Source organism: Lytechinus pictus, chromosome 3 (genome assembly GCF_037042905.1).
Source record: "Lytechinus pictus isolate F3 Inbred chromosome 3, Lp3.0, whole genome shotgun sequence".
In the NCBI taxonomy this organism is placed as follows: Eukaryota; Metazoa; Echinodermata; class Echinoidea; order Temnopleuroida; family Toxopneustidae; genus Lytechinus; species Lytechinus pictus.
The window spans coordinates 20634304-20657935 of NC_087247.1; the positions used below are offsets into that span (position 1 = coordinate 20634304).

General features: G+C 37.8%; 1 protein-coding gene across 2 annotated transcripts; it reads right to left on the reverse strand.

Moving 5' to 3' along the window:
* Positions 1 to 3292: 3292 nt before the first annotated feature.
* LOC129257662 (kelch-like protein 2) lies at positions 3293 to 22578 on the reverse strand. 2 transcript variants are annotated; one of them, XM_064096601.1, is made up of 2 exons: positions 21938 to 22578; positions 3293 to 9712 (listed from the first exon to the last, which is right to left on the reverse strand). In XM_064096601.1, the coding sequence occupies exon 2, from the start codon at positions 9601 to 9603 to the stop codon at positions 7525 to 7527; it is 2079 nt and encodes a 692-aa protein (XP_063952671.1). In that variant the 5' UTR covers positions 9604 to 9712; positions 21938 to 22578; the 3' UTR covers positions 3293 to 7524. The 2 variants fall into 2 exon arrangements, with proteins under 2 accessions (XP_063952671.1, XP_054752008.1); XM_054896033.2 differs by lacking the exon at positions 21938 to 22578 and adding an exon at positions 12227 to 13477.
* Between the last annotated feature and the right edge of the window lie 1054 nt (positions 22579 to 23632).

Sequence of the window (23632 nt, forward strand, 5' to 3'; positions counted from 1 at the left end):
TCGAACCTAGGACCTTTGCATTGCAAGGCAGGTGTGCTATCCATTAGACTACACAGCGTCCCGTACTCTCATCGTTCAAAGAAGGAATATTATCTTAAATTGACTTATGATAGTGAAAATTGGCATTGTGATATGCCTCTATAAATTCTCAGTTTTGGGGATGAATAATTAAAATAAGTGAAAATGTTATACAATATTCAGTAAGAGTATAAGCTCAGCTACAATATGTCGGAATCTGGGCGAAAAATGATCAAGAATTACGGAGTTATAGTCATATTTGCAAAATTATTCAAACGTCATAAAACCAAAATGGAAAATTTTAGTTCCGACGCCATTTTGATGACGTCATGATAAAATTTAGGGTCAAATGTGACATAAAATCACATCTATATTTCATACTCTATCCGAATATAAAAGAAAATATAGGGGTCAACGGACTATCTGAAGAGCTATATTGAATTTTGTAAAGGCATGTTTTTGCACATATTTGGTCTATTGTTAACGCGCGCGTGCGCGCGTGATTCAAACTTTGATGGAAGCTAATTCCTTTACTACTGGTCGTAGAAGGTTGATCAAGGTATCAAATTATTAGAAATTTAATAACAAATGCATTGACGTAAAAGAAAGTGAGATTTTACATTGCGTAACGACGCTACGCGCGTGAACGCGCGCGAAAACGGTTGAGCGCGCAAATTCTTGAAATGCTTCAAATGACCTGATTCGTACTCTACTTTGATCAAAAAGTGATTTTGGGCATTTTAAAATTTTGACGCGCGCGTACATGCGCGTCGTTACGTGTACATGACCTTTGATGACATGGACAGTTGACCCTTGATCTGAAGTTAATTCGATGTTAATATTGTTCATTTTTGATGATTGATGATGAAGATATTGTTGATAATGTGATTTTACAAAATGGCGCGTAGATGACGTCACGATGACCATTTGACGTTGAACTTGTTTCGTACACATCGCATGATAACTGTTCATAATTGATAATATTTTGATGAAAATTGATTGAGCACTTTTTCAGCTTTTGGTGGAACAAGAAAAGGGTGGAAAAAGAAAAATAAATAATAAAAATAAATAAAAAAGAAAATTCGTAGAAACACAAGAGGTGATCTGTCAGTTGACAGATCACCTAATAATATTTGGGCATTAAAGAAGTTCCCCAATTACCCCCATATAACCTACATAATCTGTACTTTGCTGAAGTATGTATGCAAGAGGGGCAGAAAAACACATTATTATGTTTCCTCAATTCATTTCATGCACTATTACATCTGGGAATTGTTAAGTTGGAATCAAAGCTTCGTACATTATATTTGCAGTAAACAATAATTTAATGAGGAAGTCCTAAAAGTCAGGGTTAATTGTTACATATTATCTGAGAACAAACGCAGGTACGAACATGTGGGACAGTTTAATATTACTGCATGGAAAAACCTGGCGCCTGACCTAATTCTATGCTCAACATTGTCGACGATTTCAAGGCATATACAAACCTACTTTTTATTCGTTTTATAAACACCTACGTGGTAAAATTTTAGATTTTTTTTTATTGTAACCACAACTGGCATATTCTCTAAGTTCGCACTTAAATTCCACTTTTGGGTCGTGTAACAAACTTTCAAATATTAACATGTATTCACACTTCAGATAATCGCATTTAATTGAATCTTCATGAAACACCCCATTGTCCGTTGTATGGTCAGTGACCAAGAGCAAGCTCATTAAATTCGGTAGGACATTGTGTACAGACTATTCAAGTCACTGGCGTATCGGAATGCCCCTTTTCCGTCAGTACTTGTGTATCCGATGGGAGAGGGCGGTATACAGTAGCCGTAACTTTTTCATGAATAGTTCTATGGGAATGACGATATGATAGGATTTATATACTTAGGCTACACCTTATGAATATTCAAAGAACCCAAAACGTTAGACTATATCGTAATTTCCGACCCATCGATCCGCTCGATTCGTGTGGCTCAATCAGTAAGCATATCATGCAGGCGAGTTCATGGACGAAGGTTCGAGTCTCGTCTATTACGATTTTCAAAGAATTTGTTTAATTAAAAAATGTAGGCAAGACTCTGAAACAAGTGGAATGCCTCTGGCCGTCTCACCTGCATCACGCGATTCAATATAGCAGCAGTGCTGATTTTGAAAACGACTATAACTCGCACAAGATGTTCAGTGATACTTGGTTACTCTTATTTCCACGTTTTATGAACTAGACCAATACACTTATAGAGATATGATGGCAATTCAACAAATACCCCCAACGTGGCCAAAGTTCTTTGACCTTACATGACCTTTGACCTTGATCATGTGACCTGAAACTCGCACAGGATGTTCAGTGATACTTGATTACTATTATGTCCAAGTTTTATGAACTAGACCAACACACTTTCAAATTTATGGCTGCAATTCAACAAATACCCCAATTTGGCCAAAGTTCATTGACCCTAAATGACCTTTGACCTTGATCATGTGACCTGAAACTTGCACAGGATGTTCAGTAATACTTGATTACTATTATGTCCAAGTTTCATGAATCAGATCCATAAACTTTCAAAGTTATGATGGTAATTCAACAGATACCCCCAATTCGGCCAAAGTTCATTGACCCTAAATGACCTTTGACCTTGGTCATGTGACGTGAAACTCATGCAGGATGTACAGTGATACTTGATTAACCTTATGTATAAGTTTCATGAACTAGGTCCATATATTTTCTAAGTTATGATGACATTTCAAAAACTTAACCTTAGGTTAAGATTTTGATGTTGATTCCCCCAACATGGTCTAAGTTCATTGACCCTAAATGACCTTTGACCTTGATCATGTGACATGAAACTCAAGCAGGATGTTCAGTAATACTTGATTAACCTTATGGCCAAGTTTCATGAACTAGGTCCATATACTTTCTAAGTTATGCTGTCATTTCAAAAACTTAACCTCAGGTTAAGATTTGGTGTTGACGCCGCCGCCGCCGTCGGAAAAGCGGCGCCTATAGTCTCACTCTGCTATGCAGGTGAGACAAAAAGTATGTAAGTCCAAGATTTGTAGTCTGATTCAAAGCCTCCAAACCAGCCTGTTGCACAAGTAATGATGGATAAAATTGCGTATGTGTACGGGGGGTGGGGTAGAGTGCCTTCCCTGTCAGTTTTTCAATAATTTTTCTTTTCCTAACGAGGTTTTCTACGTACGTCACTTACAAAAAAAAATCATGCAGATATTAACGAAAGTAACCAACGTGCAGCAAAGATTACTCTTTAAATACGTGAGATAGAATCATCAAAAACGTTTTAATCAACTATATGTAGATATACATTGACGTGTAAATATAATAACATCACTAATTCATTGCGCAACAATGTAACAAACGACTTTTGTCATAAAGCATTAAAAAACCGTTTTGAATTAGGATTGGCAAGAAGCATTCAACAATATCATAATCATATTTGTAGGTTTCAACTCTGTTTATAGTTAGTAATTCTTGCGCCTATACACGTCCGTCCTTTATTATTGGTATGATTACGTTATCTGCTAATCTTTAAATATTATTACACATTCCAATCGTAGGGTAACAGAAAGAAAATGCACTTGTCTTTATACCATATAGCAATCTGTCATATGAAGAATATCTGCAGATTATGTTTCTTACTGATAATAACTTTCTGATCTCGTACCCCTAGAATGCATTAAAAATTATTGACGAATTTCTTTAAAACATTTGTCATGGATGTACATTGTATATGTAACATCTACGTGAATCGCATTTAAGTAAATTCTTAAATCCATAAGAGCATTGATGAAAATTTGGGATGGGCCGTATAAATGTTATGGTGTGTTTTTCACAACCATACGAGGACAATGATTTCCAGGTAACCCTTCATTATCCTCGTCCGACGCCTATGAACGATTTGCATTTTGAAATTAGCTAAATTGGATCTGTCAGGCGACGAACGATTGCGGGCTGATGATAGTTCTACATTTTAGTGCGAAGACGGGTTATTCTTAGAAAAGAAGTAGTCACACGGACTTACTAACGCCCGACGCCCGACAGATACCAAGAAATTGTGTGTCTCTTGCAAACAAAACGCCATTTCTGTTACCTTCTTAAGCCACACTTACTACTCGTGTATGCATTTATGTTGTGGTGTATGTCAGTGAGTGTGTGATGGTGCGGGTGTGTGTGTGTGCGTGGGTGTTCGCGTGTGCGTGCGCAGGACCGGTGATTTCATCTTGAGGGAGGAGGCGGGGCACCAAAGATTACACCCCTAATATACACCTGTTTCTTGGTATTAATGTGTGATAATCGATCCGATTCGAGTAAGTGAAGCGAGTAAGCTGGAAAGATAATTAGGAAACAATAACAGACGCGTTATTTTGTCATCAAACTCGGTTATGTTCATATTCATATCATTTACAAATATTAGAATTACGAGCTGAATGACAATGTCCTGCGTTGGCGTTTCCTTTGCAAAAGGACATAGTAAACTTCGCGTCAGGCGTTAACGTCCGAATCGTGTGAGCCAAAAGCTTTTTAATGATGTAAAGAACATACCGACTTTAAATTTTGAATTGAATTATTTAGTTTAAAAAATAGACGATAATCTTTCAAATGAACTGATGGATATATCGAAACATGATACACCGACTCATCTCTGCTGAAGTACTAATTTCAAGGCATGTCAGTATATTCCCACAGGAAATAGTACGGGTTTTTAAAGACTAACACGTATTACTAGTACCTCTAATACAGCGTGTAACACTGCTCCCTTGACATAGATTTCGTGTCTTCGATTCAAAACTTCAAAAAATAATATTTACTTTTGAATCCACTTATCTAGGGAGTAAGTAACTATTAGATGTTTCTCGCCAGATTGCTATTACGGTAAATATTTCAAAGTAACACCAAGTGCAAATTTTGTAATAGTTAAACGTTATCTGGATGGAAGCATGTAAGTCAGTTACTGGGGGAATAATGGAATTCGAAGCACACGTTGATAATTATGATGCTCAAATGCCACCTCGCCAATTAAAAATATACTCACTGACAGAGAACATCGTTCCGTCCAGTATGGACGGTTGGCTCTTTATAATGTCATGGAAACCTGAAAATTTGACTCATTTATATTCCATTATGCACGAAGGGACTATTCTCTGGCTTACCGCCATCCAAGCTGGTGACACGACATTTGCTCCTGCGACATTTGCTCCGATCTTAATATCTCAAAGGGCATAGGATGAGAGTTAGGATTGTAGCAGAATTTTTGTTTCAGAATGATGTAAAGATTAGTATTAGGGTTTATATATAGTTACGGGGGTTAGGTTTTATGTTTGGCTTAACGTGTAGATTTTCCAACAGAGAAATTGTCGTCGGAGCAAATGTCATGGAACCTCCAAGCTACCGTCCTGTAACTAAAACTATCTATCATTGTCTAGGACACCACGAGATATTTGGTACAAGGGTGCACGAATATGTAGCAGATAACGACCATCGAAAATACCACCATTTTTATTCATTGGATCGTACATTCTATGAATACTGATTTCATCTCTGTACACTGGGAGCACCTTTAAAAAAGTTCCCCTTTCTGAAAGGTGCAATTCAGGCGCACAGTCGGATCTTTAAAGTTGCTTCCATTGTGACCAATAATTGGAAAGGGAGCAAAGCTGAACCTATTCTTATTAGAGTGTAGCTGTGCACAATTTGTAAATCCTAATGATCTACATGTATTTCAAGTTACGGAAACTGATTTCGTATTATCTATTAAAGGCATAATAATGAGATTCAATTACAATTGCTTTAGCATATACCTATTCAGCCAAACAATTAATAAATTTACAGTTGTAATTTTTTTTGTGGAAATAATTTAGGCCGATATTACAAGCGTTTAACCATCTTATAATTGCTTTGCTTTACTATAAAACGCTGGCTAAAGATGCATAGAAATATTTGACAGTGGAAATGCATGGAGGAACTCGAAGTATATAACACAGATAAACATGATAAACTTGTTTTCTTTTATACCCTAGTCACACTAGAGGCGGAATGCCGTCGGAATGAAAATTCTTGGCACATTCCTGGATATTCGAAGTGCATTCTAAAAATTCTGACTGCATTCTGAGTGCATTCTAATATTCGAGTCCATTCTTGTGTCCGGCCCGAATGTTTTGCTCATGCTCAAAACTTTCGAGGTGCATTCGAACTGGAAAAATATCGAACGGCATTCAAAGTGCAGTCCAATAGCACTCTGACTGCATTCCAAATATTCTGACGACATTTCAACAACATTCGAAACATTCCGATCGCATTCATGGGAGAATCGAATCGCATGAAAGCACGGCTAGCTGTTGCTGCAACGTCAGTCAGCACTGAGGAGCATTGAGGTCATCGAACGGCATTTTACAAATTTAGATCAATTCGAAAATCCCTCCCGAATCTGGCTAGAATTTCGAAAAATGTTCATTCCGGCTGGTTTTGCTGGATTCCAAATAAGTGTGACGGGGGCTTTAGCGTTAACGATATCTCTACATACTTTTACACAGGGGCTGTCAATTCCTTTGCGCCTATTCACTAATTCCTCAACAGACTTATATAATTTTTTTTTCAGTCAAGGTAGATTTTTGGATCTTCATAATCGTATTCTTCGTGATCCATATAAAGTCGCAAATCATTGCAATAGTACATCAGGGGCACGTTTAAATATGGTAATAAAGCCGACTGTGTGTTCTTTCTATTGGATCATAAGTTTACATGTTCAAGAGTCTGTAACTTGTTGATAGACGCAAAAGGACGTACAGACCTGGTAAAATATCGTTAATGGTTTTAAAAGACATACTGACTGTATATAAACTGCTACTCAATAAAAAGCGCAAATAACAGTAAAACATGAATTTCTCCCTATCAATGAACGACAAAGGTCATGCAAGTAAAAATGTTTTAAGAATTGATGTATAATAACCACTAATTTGTTTTCGTTTTTAAGAATTTCACTTGTTTCTACAATCATACTACTAGTGTGAGTTGATCATTTACTTCAACGGAAATAAAATGAATGATAAGTTGATAACTCTCACGGTTGTGAAAAACTGGAAACAAGGTATGTATAAATTAATCTCTGTATTTCCAAAGTATTCACGATTAATAAATGACGACGATGTTCGCCCTTCGCTTACGAAGACGACCACAACTTCACAAAGATGAATAAATATTAAATAATTGAAACATCACAATAATTTCCTACGGCCACATAGAATTTCATTCTCATATGTTCAGACATTATCAGAGTGACTATTCCCAGACGAATCGCTTTTAAAATGAGTTTCATATCTTGGGGCTTATAAATCGAAATAAGGAATACGATAGACCATCATCTTATTCCCATTTACCAAGAATATTGCAATTAAATAACTTAAGGTATCATGCAATAATCGTGATTAATGTTGCAATGTGATTATCGTTTGCCCAAGAAGATGTGGTCAGGAGAGTCAGTCCTGTTTTGGTCTTTACTATTCACTATCCTTAGACATTCTGGCGACGAGACACGAGAATGGCGCAACTATAGGTGGCCATTTGCCCTTGTCTTCTATCCACTCTGTTGCACCAGATTCAAGCTTCCAGACCTTCGCCTCACAATCATCAAGTCCATTTTCTCCGCCGAAAATGTATATAGTGCCACCTAATACTGCCGTGACAAAGGACATCCTTCCTTCTGGGAGCTCTGGTCCGAAACGCCACTCGTTATTCTCAGGATTGTAGATTTCGACCGACTTAAGCATATTCTCTGGCCCTACCTCGCCCATCGCAACGCTACCTCCAATAACGTATATTTCTCGATTCGTCACGGCGACGCTAGCGCAAGTACGCGGGAGGATCATGTTGGCAACCGTTTCCCAGCTATCAAGCCGCGGATTGTAGCAAAACAAAGAATCGAGAACTGTGTCTTCAGACTCTCCACCAATACAGTACAACCGACCTCCAACTGAAACTACTTTATGGCCGAACCTAACAACCTGCGGCATGGATGATATCTGCTTCCAGATGTTGGTGGCAGGATTGTAACATTCAACGCTAGAAAGAGCATCGTCACCATCACAGCCACCGACAGCATAGATGAGACCATCCAATACCGACAAGCTAAAATTACAACGGCCAACATTCATCGCGGCTCGCGGTAACCATTTCTTTTCAAAATGATCAAAGAGAAATAGACCGCTTCTGCGATTGGAATATAAACGTCGGCCGCTATATTCTGTTGGCTGTTTCGAAAGGGTAAATATGTTATTTTCCCCTGTTATGACACATTCTGCATCGTCCATCAGTTCGGGTAAAGCCTTGACGCGGTAGGTTGTGGGTTGGTTGATATCGCTTAGCATCTCACTCGTATTGGTAAGGAAGACGAACATATCTGCAAATGGCATTCCCTTTCTTGCGGTTGTGTTTACCTTCGTCATGTCAAGATCTTGGCGACGATCCCGTAGAACGTGATATTGTAAAGCGCTGTCGATGATCTGTTGACAACCCTTGTTATGTGACACAATGCGATCGCGTTCGACCACATCATGAATGTAGTATGGGCTGATAAGTCCAAATCGGATGTGAGATACAACATCTGCGAGGTCTGCTCTACGCGCGTCTGGATCGTGCTTGGCCCAAGCCATCACGCTTTCGTAAACCACCTCCTCGTTGTCTACATTCAACTCATCTTTGGAAATGATATCGATAATCTTATCTTTCCCTAACGTGACAAACTCTTCCTCTTTACAAACTTCGACAAAGTTGTCCATTACCACAGTTTTCGCCAGTTCCTCGAGCTTCTCGCAGTTGTGTGCGACAGCAAAAAAGTAGATACCAATTGCGTTGGACACCGTGATATGTTTCTCAAGAAACCGTGCACAAGCGTCGCGTAATGTTGGCATCTGGAACATATTGACTGCGAGCATGAGTCCTTGAACGTTGTCTTCATTAATCTCTATTTGCGATGTATAAGCATAGTCAAGGATAAGTCTCATTGAGGGTGCGTCTATTCCAATTAAACGGATCTTACTCTGTCTGCTCTCCGCTAGATTTGTCGTAAACATGGCGTTAAAATACGGACTACTCGCGGCAAGCACGCATTTATGACAAGGGAATTCCTCATCGTCAACGATCAATGTCACGTCCACCAAGGAACCTTGCTCGTACAATGACTTGAGTCCGTGTACTACCTCAGATACATGCTTATTGTCCTCGAATTTGTACTTGTCTGGAAAGTTATCCAATGAATCTTGCGATTCGAGCTTAGCACGTAGCTTTGTTTTGCTCCCCTGACGTTCGATGATTGCCTGCTGCTTGTCACCAACTACCTCTATACCTGCGATTATCGAAGAAAGAGCAACAGTGTGCGAACCCGACGAAGAGCCTGAGCCGGTACCATAGCTAGAGGAAGTCCTGGATGAACTACTGTAAGGTGATGTAGATGATGTTGTCGAAGATGGAGTTGAACTAGCACCAGAGATGCTCCGACGGTCTCGGACCCTATATGAGTAGGAGTATTCGTCACCACCACCAAGCAAGGATGCAGACGTCTCCATGGCAGCTATTGTCATGTTACGTCTGCGCCGGGCTGGGGTCCCTATCGTGAGAGCGTTGTGGGTGTAACCAATAGAGAATAGTTGCTGTCTGATTCAAGTGATGAAAGAGATGAACACTTGGTATCTGTCAATGAATGAAACAAAGATAAAGAGGGTTAATAAGCCTTATTATGTGTTACCCTTTATAGGAAAATAACAGGTACGTGTATTATAGTAATGTATAATTGATTTTTTTTCTAAATGTATACTCAAGTTTTTAATTTCATTTGAATTTTCATTTCATTTTATTTTAGATGGGCAATCATCAGAATGTGACGTGCAAATCGATTGAAGTGAGACTTGGCAAAGGAAAGTACTGCGCTGAATTCAGGTAAATCGCAATTAAAGCTTAAGAACGTCTAATAATGCGGTATATTCAAGTTTACATCTACATGTAAGCTTTGATAAATTTGATTGGCCAAAACAGCAGGTGATACAAATTTTTCGTGATACTCTGTGGTAACCAGGTGTAGTGGATGATTTTTCTATATTTATATATCGTTTTGTTTGTTTGTTTACAAGCATAGTTTATCTGAAACAGTGATTTTCTTCGTTCCAATTGAAACATTTATCTAGTACAGTGTTATTACCCTATAAAGTGCCGAATCATACATAAAGCAAATCATGATAAATAGTTTAAGGTAACGACATGATCAAGAAAGTTGTCTGTATATAAAAAAATGGAGCATAAATAGCTTAAATGAAAAAATACGTGTTCTTTATCAATGAATATAAATTTGTGAAAACAGTCGTCATGAATATTCATTAGGTGGGCTGATGATGTCACATCTCCACTTGTTCTTTTGTATTTTATTATATGAAATTATGTTTATTCAATTTTTTTCCTCCAAGAACTAGAAAAATTGGATTGACAACTGATTTAGTGCATTAGATATTTATTGCTGCAACTTATTTCATTATAAGGGAGACATATTATTCACACAAGTATGAAATAATGAAAAAATTATGATTTTATGTAATAACATAAGAAAACGGAAAGTGGAGATGTGACATCATCAGCCCACCTAATGAATATTCATGACGACTGTTTTCACAAAATATTGCTAAACTTTAAACTTCAATAACTTTATTATTTGTTATCCGATTTCGATGAATTTTTTTGGCATTTTGCTCAGTCAATTCTACTCTATGTATTAAGATATAAATATTTTCAGCCCGGACCATCCTTTTAATGTCAAAATATGGGACCGTACAACTTACAAATAATTGCATGAAACACACATTAAAACCAACACATAATAGATGAAACTATAATTAGATAGATACAAGCGGCGGTTGAAACTGAGATGGTATTAAAGAACATAATAAAAAAAAACAACGATAATCCTTGTGTCCTTGGAAGGTTTTTGCATACTTTTTAAGTATATGATTTAAGAAAACCTGCTGAATCCCAGTACCGAATTAGTACTGCGAAGGGTTCCTTTTTTACCATATGCCAATGTCAGTAGGACACGCATTAAATGCAAAGGCGTACAGGATATGTTGATTAATTAGATTGTTCTCAATTGCCCCAGGATATTTTACTCAGATGCATTTTCGTGACATATTGAGATCTCATATTCACGGTAATGGACAAAATTTGTTTTAAGTTAATCAAGAATTCCCAGCAAAAAGGAGAATTACATTCCGTGTTCAAACGTAACTATTGAGGTATATGGTAAAGAAGGTATCAAGGAAAAAATAAGATGTAAACACTATAAAATAAAAGAACAGGCTTGGAGTCACTGTTTGCCAGTATTAGGCCCTTTTGCTTGTTGCATTGTATTCTAATCAAATTTTGATTTGATAACAATAACAAAGATAGGAATAGTCACAGCCTTCGCTTTTCCGAGAAAAAAAAGGGACTAAATCACAATGCACAGCATGTCGATCCGTCTCGACATTTGACAGAAAAGGGTAAGTCGCATTTGTTGACATGTTATTTACACATTCATGCCATGTGTCACGCCCCAGCCTCTCATTACTCTATCTATGGCCGTATAATCCTTGATAGGAAACCACGTACAAACCGAAAAGGGTTATAATTGGTATCATAAAGCGACCCAAGGAGAGGGGATTGTTTGATGTACGCCAAAATTGAATGACACACGAGGGAGGAATTCGTAAGGACATGCATACCGATCGAGTCGTAAAAAAAATGTGAAACAAAATTTACATCGCTGCATTGAAAACACACACACCCCACTCACTTAACAAGCAGATGAGCTTCAAGTACTCGTAACATCAACAATCTTAATACAAGTAATAGGACCTACATTAATCAATGATCACTAAATTTTATTCTCCAACGAGAGATACCAATTTTGACAAATATTGTGCTAATTAATGCATGAAACGAGTTTTGCTTGGGCTTCCTTAAAAATAAGCTGTCAGTTCATATGTTTTATTCATTTATGAGTCTTGGATTATGGCAAAATGGTGTCAACACCATTGTAAATCCAATGTTCTCACTTTAAAAATTGTATATAAAATACCAAACTTCCTCGGCAAGCCATTGCTGATGTCAAAATTCTAAAGATTAATTTTAAAGAAAATACCATTTGCCTTAATTAAACTGAAAAACACACAAATAGCCTACTCGCTGCATTTATCCATTTTGACGTCAAAGGCTTTCGTCATTGCGGTGAAGGTGTGGTTTTTAATAACATAGATTCTGGATCTGAAGATGATTGAGTTGTCATCTTTGATGATAGTGATCCTGACGATGACTTCGTTGACGACACAACCACTATCGTTATTATGGCCGCCGTGACAATGAGAACGAGAACCGTAATGAACAAGGCAATACGACGGTTCTGTCGATTACTACAATCCGCCATTTTGAATGTGTAAGGTCGCGGGGGCTCCTTTGAAACAAGACCTTTGATGTCATCAAGTTTTACAAATGATACTCGAGAAGGAGTGACTGGCGATTCTTAGTTGGCATAAACACAAATGAAATCAAACATCATAAATACATGTGTCATCATTCTATGGCTCCATTGAATAAAAGAATCAGTCTCCCAATATAAGTGTGAGTGACGAAAGTGAAAATAAGCGTAAGGAATTCAAGAGGTCGAAGTGATGAATGTTCCTGTAACGAATGGCGGTAAGAAAACAGAATCTGCAAAATTGCAAAGCCCTTGACGGTACCTCATCTAATACCGTGACTGAGATGACTTTGGTATGGCGGGCCTGTATCTGGTAATTTTGTCACGCTGTGTTGCATTCACCAATATTTCATACCAAAATATCCTTGTGTTTGACAGGCACGGTCCTGTGATTGAACCAACATGCGCCTGTCGCAGTCGATTATCGCAACGCTAATCGTGACCTTAACTGCCGGGAGTTTTCAAAGAGGGACGAACCAAGAGGCGCGTTTATATCATAAAGAAACCCGGTTATGATGAACAGTCACAGCCCTAGCTGTCGCAGCCGTCAGGGATATGTCAAAGGGATACCAGATGGAAACGCTGAGGATGGAGGAAAACATTTTAGTTGCCTTTTCACTCCGAACTAATAACTCGTTCCTCATAGGAGAGAGAAAAAAAGAAATGGAATTTCCTGTTTAAAAATGACATCAATCATCATTCGATGGTCTTGATGACATGGGCGTGTAATAGTCCTTTTGATCGAGGGGTTGGATTTAGCAGATCTCAACATGAAGATGTAGAAACTATACAAAATAAAGAAGTTCTCTCTATCGTATTGCCACAGTTCAACACACAACTTTTATATCACGAAAATAAATCAGCGGTATACAAGTACGCTAACAATCACTCGTTTGTAACAAACTTGGATAGTATCTCATCAAGATGGTCGTTGAGTTTGGCACATTCCGTGTGTAATTGGACGTGGCAGAGTCCCATAGCTACTTCTAAGCTCCGCTAAGGTAAAGAGAGTGAGTAAAACGCATTCCGAAAGTTGAGGGCTGGTAGCGGCATGCTGCTGGGCATGCATACTAATGCATTCTGCTGGATGTGGTATATTAATGGGAGCAATAAATGCGCAAGAGAGTCGCAGGGAGAGGTGGAGAATTAAGCCTTGTATGGAAAGAGAAAAATGAGGGACTGGATAAAAGATCTCCTCGAACAATGCTTTTAACTGCAATAGTGTCACGTCGAATTATATTTTAGTTTAGTGGATATCACGATTTTGCTCGTGTTCATCACTCACATCAAATGAATCAAACATAGTCATAATCATTTCATAAAACAACATAACCAGTAACTTACTTCCATTTTTTTTATTCAGCAAAACAGAAGAAGAAAACCAAAAACCAACAGCGATTATAATGAAATCAGATGCCATGTGGTGTAAAACTTATGTTCGGAAATCTATGCTCCAGTGTGTTATGGGGACTCCGCTTTTTTCATCGAAGCTAATAGCAATGGTGTAAGATTTGATTTATTACTTTTTCCGGATCATGACTTGTGATCCTTTAAATCTTGAAACAGAAGTTAAGAGCTTACAATACACACTCTAAAAAATGTTGGGCAACATACGGTCCACACAACAATTGGTTAAAACTTTATCCAATTCTGGGTAGTTTTCAACCAATACTGTGTAGTTTTCACCCAAAGCACATATTATTGGTGTAAAACTACCCAGAATTGGATAAAGTTTTAACCAATTGTTGTGTGGACCGTATGTTGCCCAACATTTTTTAGAGTGCATTAAAAAGGCTTATTGATATCGTTATCGATTGGTTTATGAATGTCATTTTACATGCCTACAATCATGGACCTGTAGAAATTACAATGCTCGTAGCATTAAGGCTATAATATATATGAGAAATTATTTTATAAATCCGAAAAAATGACGTAGAATTGTTCATTACAGTTTGTAATCACAGGGTGCTAAATGTCCCTTATCTTATTGTTTTAGAAGAAGGGATATCATTTTGCATGCGGGGGGGGGGGTGCGGAAAAAACCGACAAGAAGACAAAATTTTAAAAATCAATTTGCATAATTATCCAAGATATCTCCAACATATCTTCCGCTTCATCAGCTATTAGAAAATGTTTTATTCTCGTTCTGAATGTGCGTTTTTTTTTAAAGGAACCAAATGTTGCTTGTTTAATGAAAACAACAAATCAGGTCATTATTATAAAGACAAAAAAAATCTTACCATTCTCTTTCAAACACCGCCCGGAAACTAGAAGGACATCAACCCCTAAATTCTTTAATTTTCTATACCCCCCCCTGTAATTGAGATGACCATGTCTTATTGTATCCTAATCTGAGACGGGTCTTGAGCCGCCATTGTTACGGAGATCCCGTTTAACACATGCTCAGGTAATTATCAATCGAGGAGAGACATGGGAATGCCTGCAGCGCATGACATTTACAGACGGCTTTTATGTTCGCCTTAAGTAGTTCGCACATGTATTCATGCAGTTTTGATACTTCTCAATTCTTTGACTACAGTTATCAATCCTTAAATTATATCATATTTCTATTAATCCTCTGTACGTGTGTAACTGGGTGATAATGACCTAAAAATGTGCTATTAATTTTTTTATACTATTAATATTTGTCATAATTTTCAAGGAATATTCAAATGGACTCCGATGGATTATCCTCGTCCCATAAAAAGGAGCTGGTATTATACTGCCCCCCCCCCCCCCAAAAAAAAATATATATATATGTTCAAATTGGCACTGTGTAACTGAGAAATGAATGCTTGCACCTTTCTGATCTGAATGGTTCAAATTTGCACCATATGATGGTTCTGTAGGCATGATATGGCCACAAAGTTTATATCATAGGTAAAGAGACCTCAGTGTAATAATGGATTTCACCTATTAAGTTTCAAATATGAACCTATTTTCTTAAAGTACATGGAAAACGGTTAAGTTGGCCTCTTGAGTTGGGGATATCTGTTTTTGTACGATGTCACCTTCCGAATCGCTGTGGATTTGCATTTCCGTCTTGACCATTCATTACAATGGCCATGACGATGTGGTGCATTTACAAAGGCCCAAACATTTGACAAGACATCCCAATTTATTTTTTAAGAATGACCATAACATGATAATATTTAGTTTTTATGGCTATATGATCATGCTAAGTACAATATTCCATTCTCCGTGAATGAATTTAACGTTGATTCTTTTTAACACAGTGCCATTCTGTTTAAGGGTGTGGTTCCCATCGATACCCAACATGCCCAACGAGACCATCAGCACGCCCGTCAGCACGTTAAACTATATATAGGCTTGGCGCCATGCAGTGGCACCGAATATCATAAGGTGATCTCATATGAGTCATATAATAATATTTATTCGCATGTGGCGGTAAGGGTATTGTTTAGTGGTGAAGATAAGGGGTTCCTTCATTTGTGATGATGAGTTGTGTAATCGAAAGAGCATAAGATCATACAGACATTTGGTTGAAAGCATATGTTGGTGCAACAATGGTAAAGATCCAGTCTAAAAGAGACTCGCTTTGTGACAACGTGCCAAGGTCCAAAGGTAATTACTAAATTGGCAGAAATTTGATAATCGGTAGTAAGATTTACGATGTAGTCAAACTTATGATTGATTATGAAACGGCCCTGGTTGTAAATTTGTGCCTTTCTCTTCTTCCTACTTTGTTCGTTCTTTGTCCTTCGCTTTTTCCGATTTCACTATATGGGGGTTGGTCGCTTTGCCCCCTTGATCCCTGTGGCGCAGCCTCTGCTAAGTGTTAATGTTAAAAGAAGTTTTATCATTCCACTAAAATTAATGAAACATGATTAAAAAAATGTCCATCCCCAGAATTGGAACTACCTAATAAAGATGTGCGTACAAAGCTAAGATGGTATATAGTTTGAGGTATATAGACAAGATGCAGTTAATTTTCTAGAGGTCTACATCCTTTAGAATGTTGGCCTGAATAGTACTGTTATGACGTTTATCGTAGTCTCCATATTTTGAAGGTCATTGTTACATCAGCTGACGATTTCATCCATGTCACAATATAATCACGGGCGGGAAGAGATTTATACGACGTGACAGGCTGTTGACTGCTGTGAAACAGATGAACCCCAATATATCTATCAGTCATTGGGATTAAAACACGCTTCGTGGGTTATCCTTTCAATGAGAGTTTATTTCGGAGAAGTTAAAACCTATAGAGCTAAAAGTATTAAAGCAATTTCGTATTCCGCTCTAACAGAAAAGGTTGTTATATAGGAGGCCAGTTATATTAGCATTAAAATTCTTGTTTCAAGGTTTCCCCTACCCGAGCAATCCGCATCGATAATAGATTTCAATACTGTAATTCTTCCTTATGAACGATTAAGAATTTGCTTAATTGAGGGTACTCCACTGCAAAAAGTTTGATATCTTGGTCTTGCTTTAGAAGACGTGATCAATGCTATCTAAAGCTGATATGAAACTATCGCTGTTGCATGGTAACACAATTTAAATTTAACCTTGGTGACACGCATACACTCTGGTTTGTCTGAGTATATAGGCTGCAATCCAATAGACGGAGCACAGACCGAATATCTTAGGAATGTCACATGAGAGCCATTGGTATGTACGGGTTTGGTCCAGGCCAAATTGTAATTAGACACGGTAAAGCATGGCACTGCTATATCCATTGCTATACCAAACAAGATCCAATACTGATGCATGCACGAGTTTCAAAGGGCCTACAATTTCTTGTATATTAATGTATCATGACGGACAAATGCTATGTATTTTGTTAAAACAATGCATGCTTATAGATTTCTAGAGAAACTTAACACCCATCAACATTATTTACTGTCCTTGAAGACCTTTGAAAAAGGAAATCTATCAGTGTGTACAAGGCCTACCTCATGTACTGGGGTAACCTTTCTACATAGAAACAACTCTTAATGAGAATGGCCAAAGTAAAAGACCATGATGTATACTTGAATGAGAATAAACAAACTCAACTTTGAAAACAGGTTTTCCTGGCATATAAGCCATTGTGTTGCAGAATTATTGTGCACGTCAAAGAGATGTGCGGTGTGAAATTACGAACCTTTTAAGTATAAAATATTCTGAAGGATTTTTGCCATGGACCTGGCTACGGATGATTACCTGTTGTTACTGGGGTTGCTGCGACAATGATGAGCACCCCCAGTAAAAATAGACTAATCCTCCGTGGACAGGGCCCTGATTTTTGCAGGAAGTGAATCCTATATCAAGGAATAATAACAATATAAATATATACAGTTTCGTAAACTGAATTCATATTAAATAATCTTTAGAAATATGTTATACATTACTTAGTATTATTTGACTTTTTTAATGTTGCATGAAATGAATGCTTAAAAAAAAGACAGAACGTAAATCTCCCTGTTATAGCATTGTTAGGAGTTTACCAATAAATAACATAGATTTACAAGTTAAAAGTCAGCCGGCTTAATAAAAATGAATCAAGATGGATATAATTCAGGTTTTGTTATAATTATACAGTAACCACGCTATTTACGATAAAATGACCATCAAAAATAAATCTAACGGATTTTGACAATTTCAGAATTGTTTTTGGCTATATAGTGTCAGCCCTCTTCTTTCTATCTTCTTTCGTCGATTGATTTATCAACCCTAAAATTCGAAACGTATATATTTTTTTAAATCAGCGAATGAGAATGGATAATGTAATATGTTTGATATATGAACGAAGTCAAGTGTCAGGCAGAGTACATCGATCATGATCGACCCGGTCTATTTTTGTCTTCATATCTCCCTGTAATAGTTTTTGGAATCCATGTTAGGTCAACGAGGTCAATGGTTCGTGATCATCTTGCCACCCCGTCAGCTGAACCTTAATTGAATATAAAGATGGTGCATAAGGATAAGTTTAAGGACACTCCTATTATGAGGAGAGGTCGTATGATTATTGCGGGGCCATCTATCTCTACATCTTTGACAATGAGAACCAGCTAAAAGTATCAAATTATAGATCAAGACATGCATGCAAAAAGCAAAGGCCAAAAAGTGATAAAACCCGTAGACATCACAGAATATAACGAAGAATTTACACAGCTTTAGTAACACGTGTGACTTTAAATGACTCAATAAACTGCTCATATTTAAGTAAACATTTTATTGTCACAATTAGTCCCACATATTTTATACATGCACATTTGGTAACATTGAATCCCAAATAAAACAATCACTAATATGGCTTGCAGATCATGAATCGTGTTAGTACATCATGATCCTATAACGACTCAGATTATAAATATCTAGGGAATTGTTATAGAAATTCTCCAAAGGGTTCGGGGCATACACGTCGATATCCGGAAAAAATAAATATGAAGAACTCAATTACATGAAACTTTCTAGTTTGAATTTTACCGAAATGAAGATGGGCTGACTTTTGATTTCCAGCCAAGATTCTTTCTATAAATAGGCGAGTTATTCGAAAGAGCTATAGCTCAGGGCTTACCTTACATACGTCAGAAGAGAAGTCTGAAGTTGGTTAGGGCCTTGCTGTCCCTATTAACCCATTGCAATAATCATTTGTATGAACAATACGCAAGTTGGGGTAGGGGTACTGATATTTCCGAATAAAACAGGCCGATTCGGCTCCCTATTTTATTTTATTTTAAACAATAGGGAGGGGAAGTCTTTCGAACATGTTTTCTTATGACTTGATAATTCAGGGGCGAACCTCATGAGGAAAAATAAGAAAGGTTGTAAGGACGAACAAAAAAATCAATGGATTAAAAAATATATATATCATCAGTCAACGTGTCTTCCAGCTAGTCATACAGTCATGCACTTCGTGTGGGGTGAGTGTCTGTGTGTATTCACAAATCCCGAGAAAAGGGAGCGCAGAGCACAAAAAAGTGTGAAACCTTTCTAAACCAACCTAGGATTGGAGACAGAGATAGAGAAACAGCGATATACAGGAGTGGGTAAACGTAATAAAGGGGGTATAGAGGAGAAAACCAACCAGTACAAAAGCGCACAGAAGCTAGGATAAAGCAAAGCAACCAAGAGAGAGATGGGGAGAGTGAGAGCTCGTAAAAAATCTGCATAGCAGTCAAATTAGTTTAGTTGTAACCACTCATTATTGTTTTCAGAATCGAATTCATTATTCTACATAACTATAGGAAAGCTATATACAACTCACAAAAACAAGACTTGTGTTAAATTTTCTTCTATAAAGAGAACAACTAGGGGTGTGAAAATTGTATTACATTCCTTTTTGTATAAAGTTAATAGATTAACATATCTTTCGTAAACCAATAATTTCAATGTATTGATGGAAACCATTACCATTATCAGTACACTGCCGCATGCTTGGATTAATTACATGGTAGAACAATAATTTGAACAATATATTAGATTATGTTTGCACACAAAATTGTACCGTGTATCATGCGATATGAAATGCCGTATCAGGACAACTACCCCCTTTTTATGAAATGCATATATAAAACTTAATATAAATCGCCTTAATGAAATGTCATTGATGTACAAAGATGCTACGGTACTTTCTCTTTCAATATAGGATTGGAAGGGGGCATGTGCTTGCCAGAGTTAAAATGGCAACATAGGCCTAAATGGCTCTGATAGTGCACGCACTAGTCAGCGTGATTGTTGAAACTCAAAACAGAATACCAAGTTAAATACGCCAATGCAATCAAATGCCTGTACTTTCAAGATATATTACTTTGCCATTGGTGTTAAAAAAAACAGTAATGCTGTGAGAACATCATCGAAGACATTTACGCTATACCATTCTAATTCTTGCTAGCATAATTATGTTCTATGCTTACAAACCACTGCTTATTTTCATTCAACTGGATAAAAAAAAGAACTATATAGCAAGCATGGTTCTCTTTTGCAATACCAACATTGGGCATTTCTTTTAGGCATTTTTATTTATCCAGTGTGATGAAAATTTTGCCCATTCTAAAGTAATTGCTGCTTGTTTTTTAACCTCACTGGACAATATGCTTCCCGCATTGGGTAAAATACTGCCCCATATTGGTTGGACACATAATTACCCTCGTGCTAGTTAAAAATTTTACCCTATATTTTTTTACAGTGTATTAAGTCCTACAGGCCCTATTGATTTCCAATGTTTATCATCACGGTAATGGCTGCATGTAATACATGTATAATATTTGCAAAGTAAAAATTTATCCGGACAAGTATTAGCCACAAGTCAGCAAAAATGTCATACCGAGCTGAAGAGACTTTGATAAAGGAGTTTTCGAATCACTTTACCTCGAAATGATGTACCATCAACTGAGAAACGACTGAATTGAAGTAAAAATATTTCAGAAATCCAGAGGAAGGCAGGTCCGAAGCACTTCCTCGATCGGTATGATTACCGTGTTGCAAATTATAAATATGATATTCCACAAAAAGTGCCACAATCCTTGGAGACTGTGTAGAATGGTAGATAACATCCGGGATAAAAGAAAAAAAAACAACCATTCGTGGTAGTCCAAACAGGTGCTGTTGATTCCAAAGATATTTCCTAGGTCACCAGGGTACAGCAGCGATTAAGAGAATGGCGTTAACAGACGCTGAGATTCCCTGCCATGGTGGTGTGTTTAAGGTATTTCACTACAGGAGGTGATGCTAGACCAATTACTCTGGGTATTATACACTGTAAACACGTCCTCGGTGCTTTTCTACCATAAACATCACCAACGTATTAGAAAAGGTAAGATCGCTCACCATTCCTACTAAAAAGAATACCACCATTCTAGTTCTTTTCTGGTTAATTTAGCCAGCCAAAAGGACAAAGTGTAATTTACCTTTGATGTTGCTATACTAGTTACTTCCAACGATTGTATTTGACGATTTTTGTTTGAAGTAGTTATTGCATGCCATCTCCCTTGGTTTGAGATAATTTTTCCATACAATAAGCTCCATTGAAGTCACATTTAATCGTAATGGAAATGAAAGGGTCCATGCCTTGTGTGCCTTTTCAGTGTTCTGCTTTGGTGTCGATTAGTCTGGACTCCCGATTGATTACAATATATAACATTAAATATTCATGGTTAGAGCAAAACTGTAAATTCGTATCACTCACCATACAGCACCTTCTTCAAACTACATCCGTCTCATACTAGGAATATGATATACCCCTCCCATAATGTTAAATACATCAGGAATTATTTTCTTATTCTATACTCTGAGAGGTTGTACAACATTAGAATGAGTACGACATTCTGAAATTATGAAGACCTATTACCCTTCCTATCGCACCAGCCACTTCCATTCAATTACGAAGAGTTGTATATTGCTAAAGAAGAGCTCAACAATTTTCAGCAACTCGTGCTAATTAAAAAGAAGATTCAAAATAAGATTCTACTCACAATGAAAGCCAGATGTGTTGAGTAGGCCGAGGCTTGGTATCTTCTGAAAAAGAGAAAAGTAGACCCTCACCTAAGGGGCGGCAGAAGCTGAGAAGGCTGAAGAGTAGGAGGAGATCCACTCAATTATCCTAAAGGTCATGGATGATAGAACCTTTTACGCAACCAGTCCAAACAAACTTCGTAACCAAGCAAGATGGGGGTACAACCCAACCGTCAACAACTTCCTAATTGCGCCTTCCCTGCCGCCTCCACGCAGCTTGATAGCATAGGATCGTCAACAATTCCGACTATAAATGTCTCACAGATATCACAAAGCCTCGGCATCGAATTGCCGTGATTCGATGGAGGGTACGAACAATGGGGGAGTCAGAGAGGCAGTCCAGAAATTTCCGTCCAGTTTAGAGCACCCGAGCTAAGAATAGCCTCTCGGACCCAGCGATGCCTGTTGCGATCGAGTGGCTACACTGGGTTTGATGGGAGATGAAGCTTCAGGGTACAGTCCGGTGACGAAAAACGAGTTTGAGATAACGGTATGCAGACGCTTGTAGCTGCGTCTATAGGAATGAGAGCCTGGTGAGCCTACAATTTTGCCAAGCTGGGAACTTTACGTCAGCCTGCTGGTATTCGTGGGTCGGTTGGGTCAGGAGGTTGGCCGGGTGCAGAGAAGGAGAAAGAAACATCGACAAAAGTGATTCATTGGCCAGACTAATGGTGCACGCCAGTCAGTCCAGTGTTGTCAAGATCAGAATCATCGACGCGAGTGTGACATTAGGCTTAGTAATGATAATACCCTTCTTCCTACATGCAGATCTATTCTTAATGACAAAATGTCATCAGCCTCTACCTGATCTTTGTTTGATTTAACATGTTTATTCATGCATACAAAATATAGCTTTCTTCAGAAAACCGCCCTGTTAACTTCATTCGAAAGTGTACAGTACTTAACTTTTAAATTATGTTAGATGACTTTGACGTATTAAAAGAAAACCAGAACTTTAGAGGGCCTGTCGAATACAACAAATTACTGCAATGAAAATTACATTCCAAAGTAAAAAGGTTTGCGATCTTATTATAGATATTTAGCAGGGCGTTATTACCCCAAACTGAACTTAGATTCTCATTGAATCAGTGACCTATATCTTTAATCGTACAGGGTAATGAGATGATGAGTAATAAAAAGATATGTATCGTTTCTCGCTTCCATGTGTCCGAGAAAAACCCACACCATATCTATACACCGATGTACCACGAGCGAGTCTTGCCTTGTACCCGCCCTGTTTCAGGCTATATTCCTAAAATGGAAAGGTGCATACCAGTGACGTCACGTGTAGATATGCAAGCGTTGTGACCATGCAGCCCTGATTGCTCATCATTAACTCCATCTCCGCTCTGCCTAGCACGTGACTGGTTTCAATTTCAAACTTTCAGTGGGTCGATATAACTGGGTGTATTCAGTTGCAATCTTCTGGAAGTGAGGTACATGTAGTTATTTGCAATTGACGTCCATTCTATTTTCTGTTTTCCTACAGGTCTATATGTATTGAGATAGGCCTAAACATTCAATAGAGGTACGATACATTATGTATGATGGGATAAACATCAGGTCATTATTCTTTGCCGGTCGCTCTTCTTACATCAGTTCAACGTATAGGTTTCGTAAATAGATCAACTTACATTGCAGAGAAAGAGCTTTTT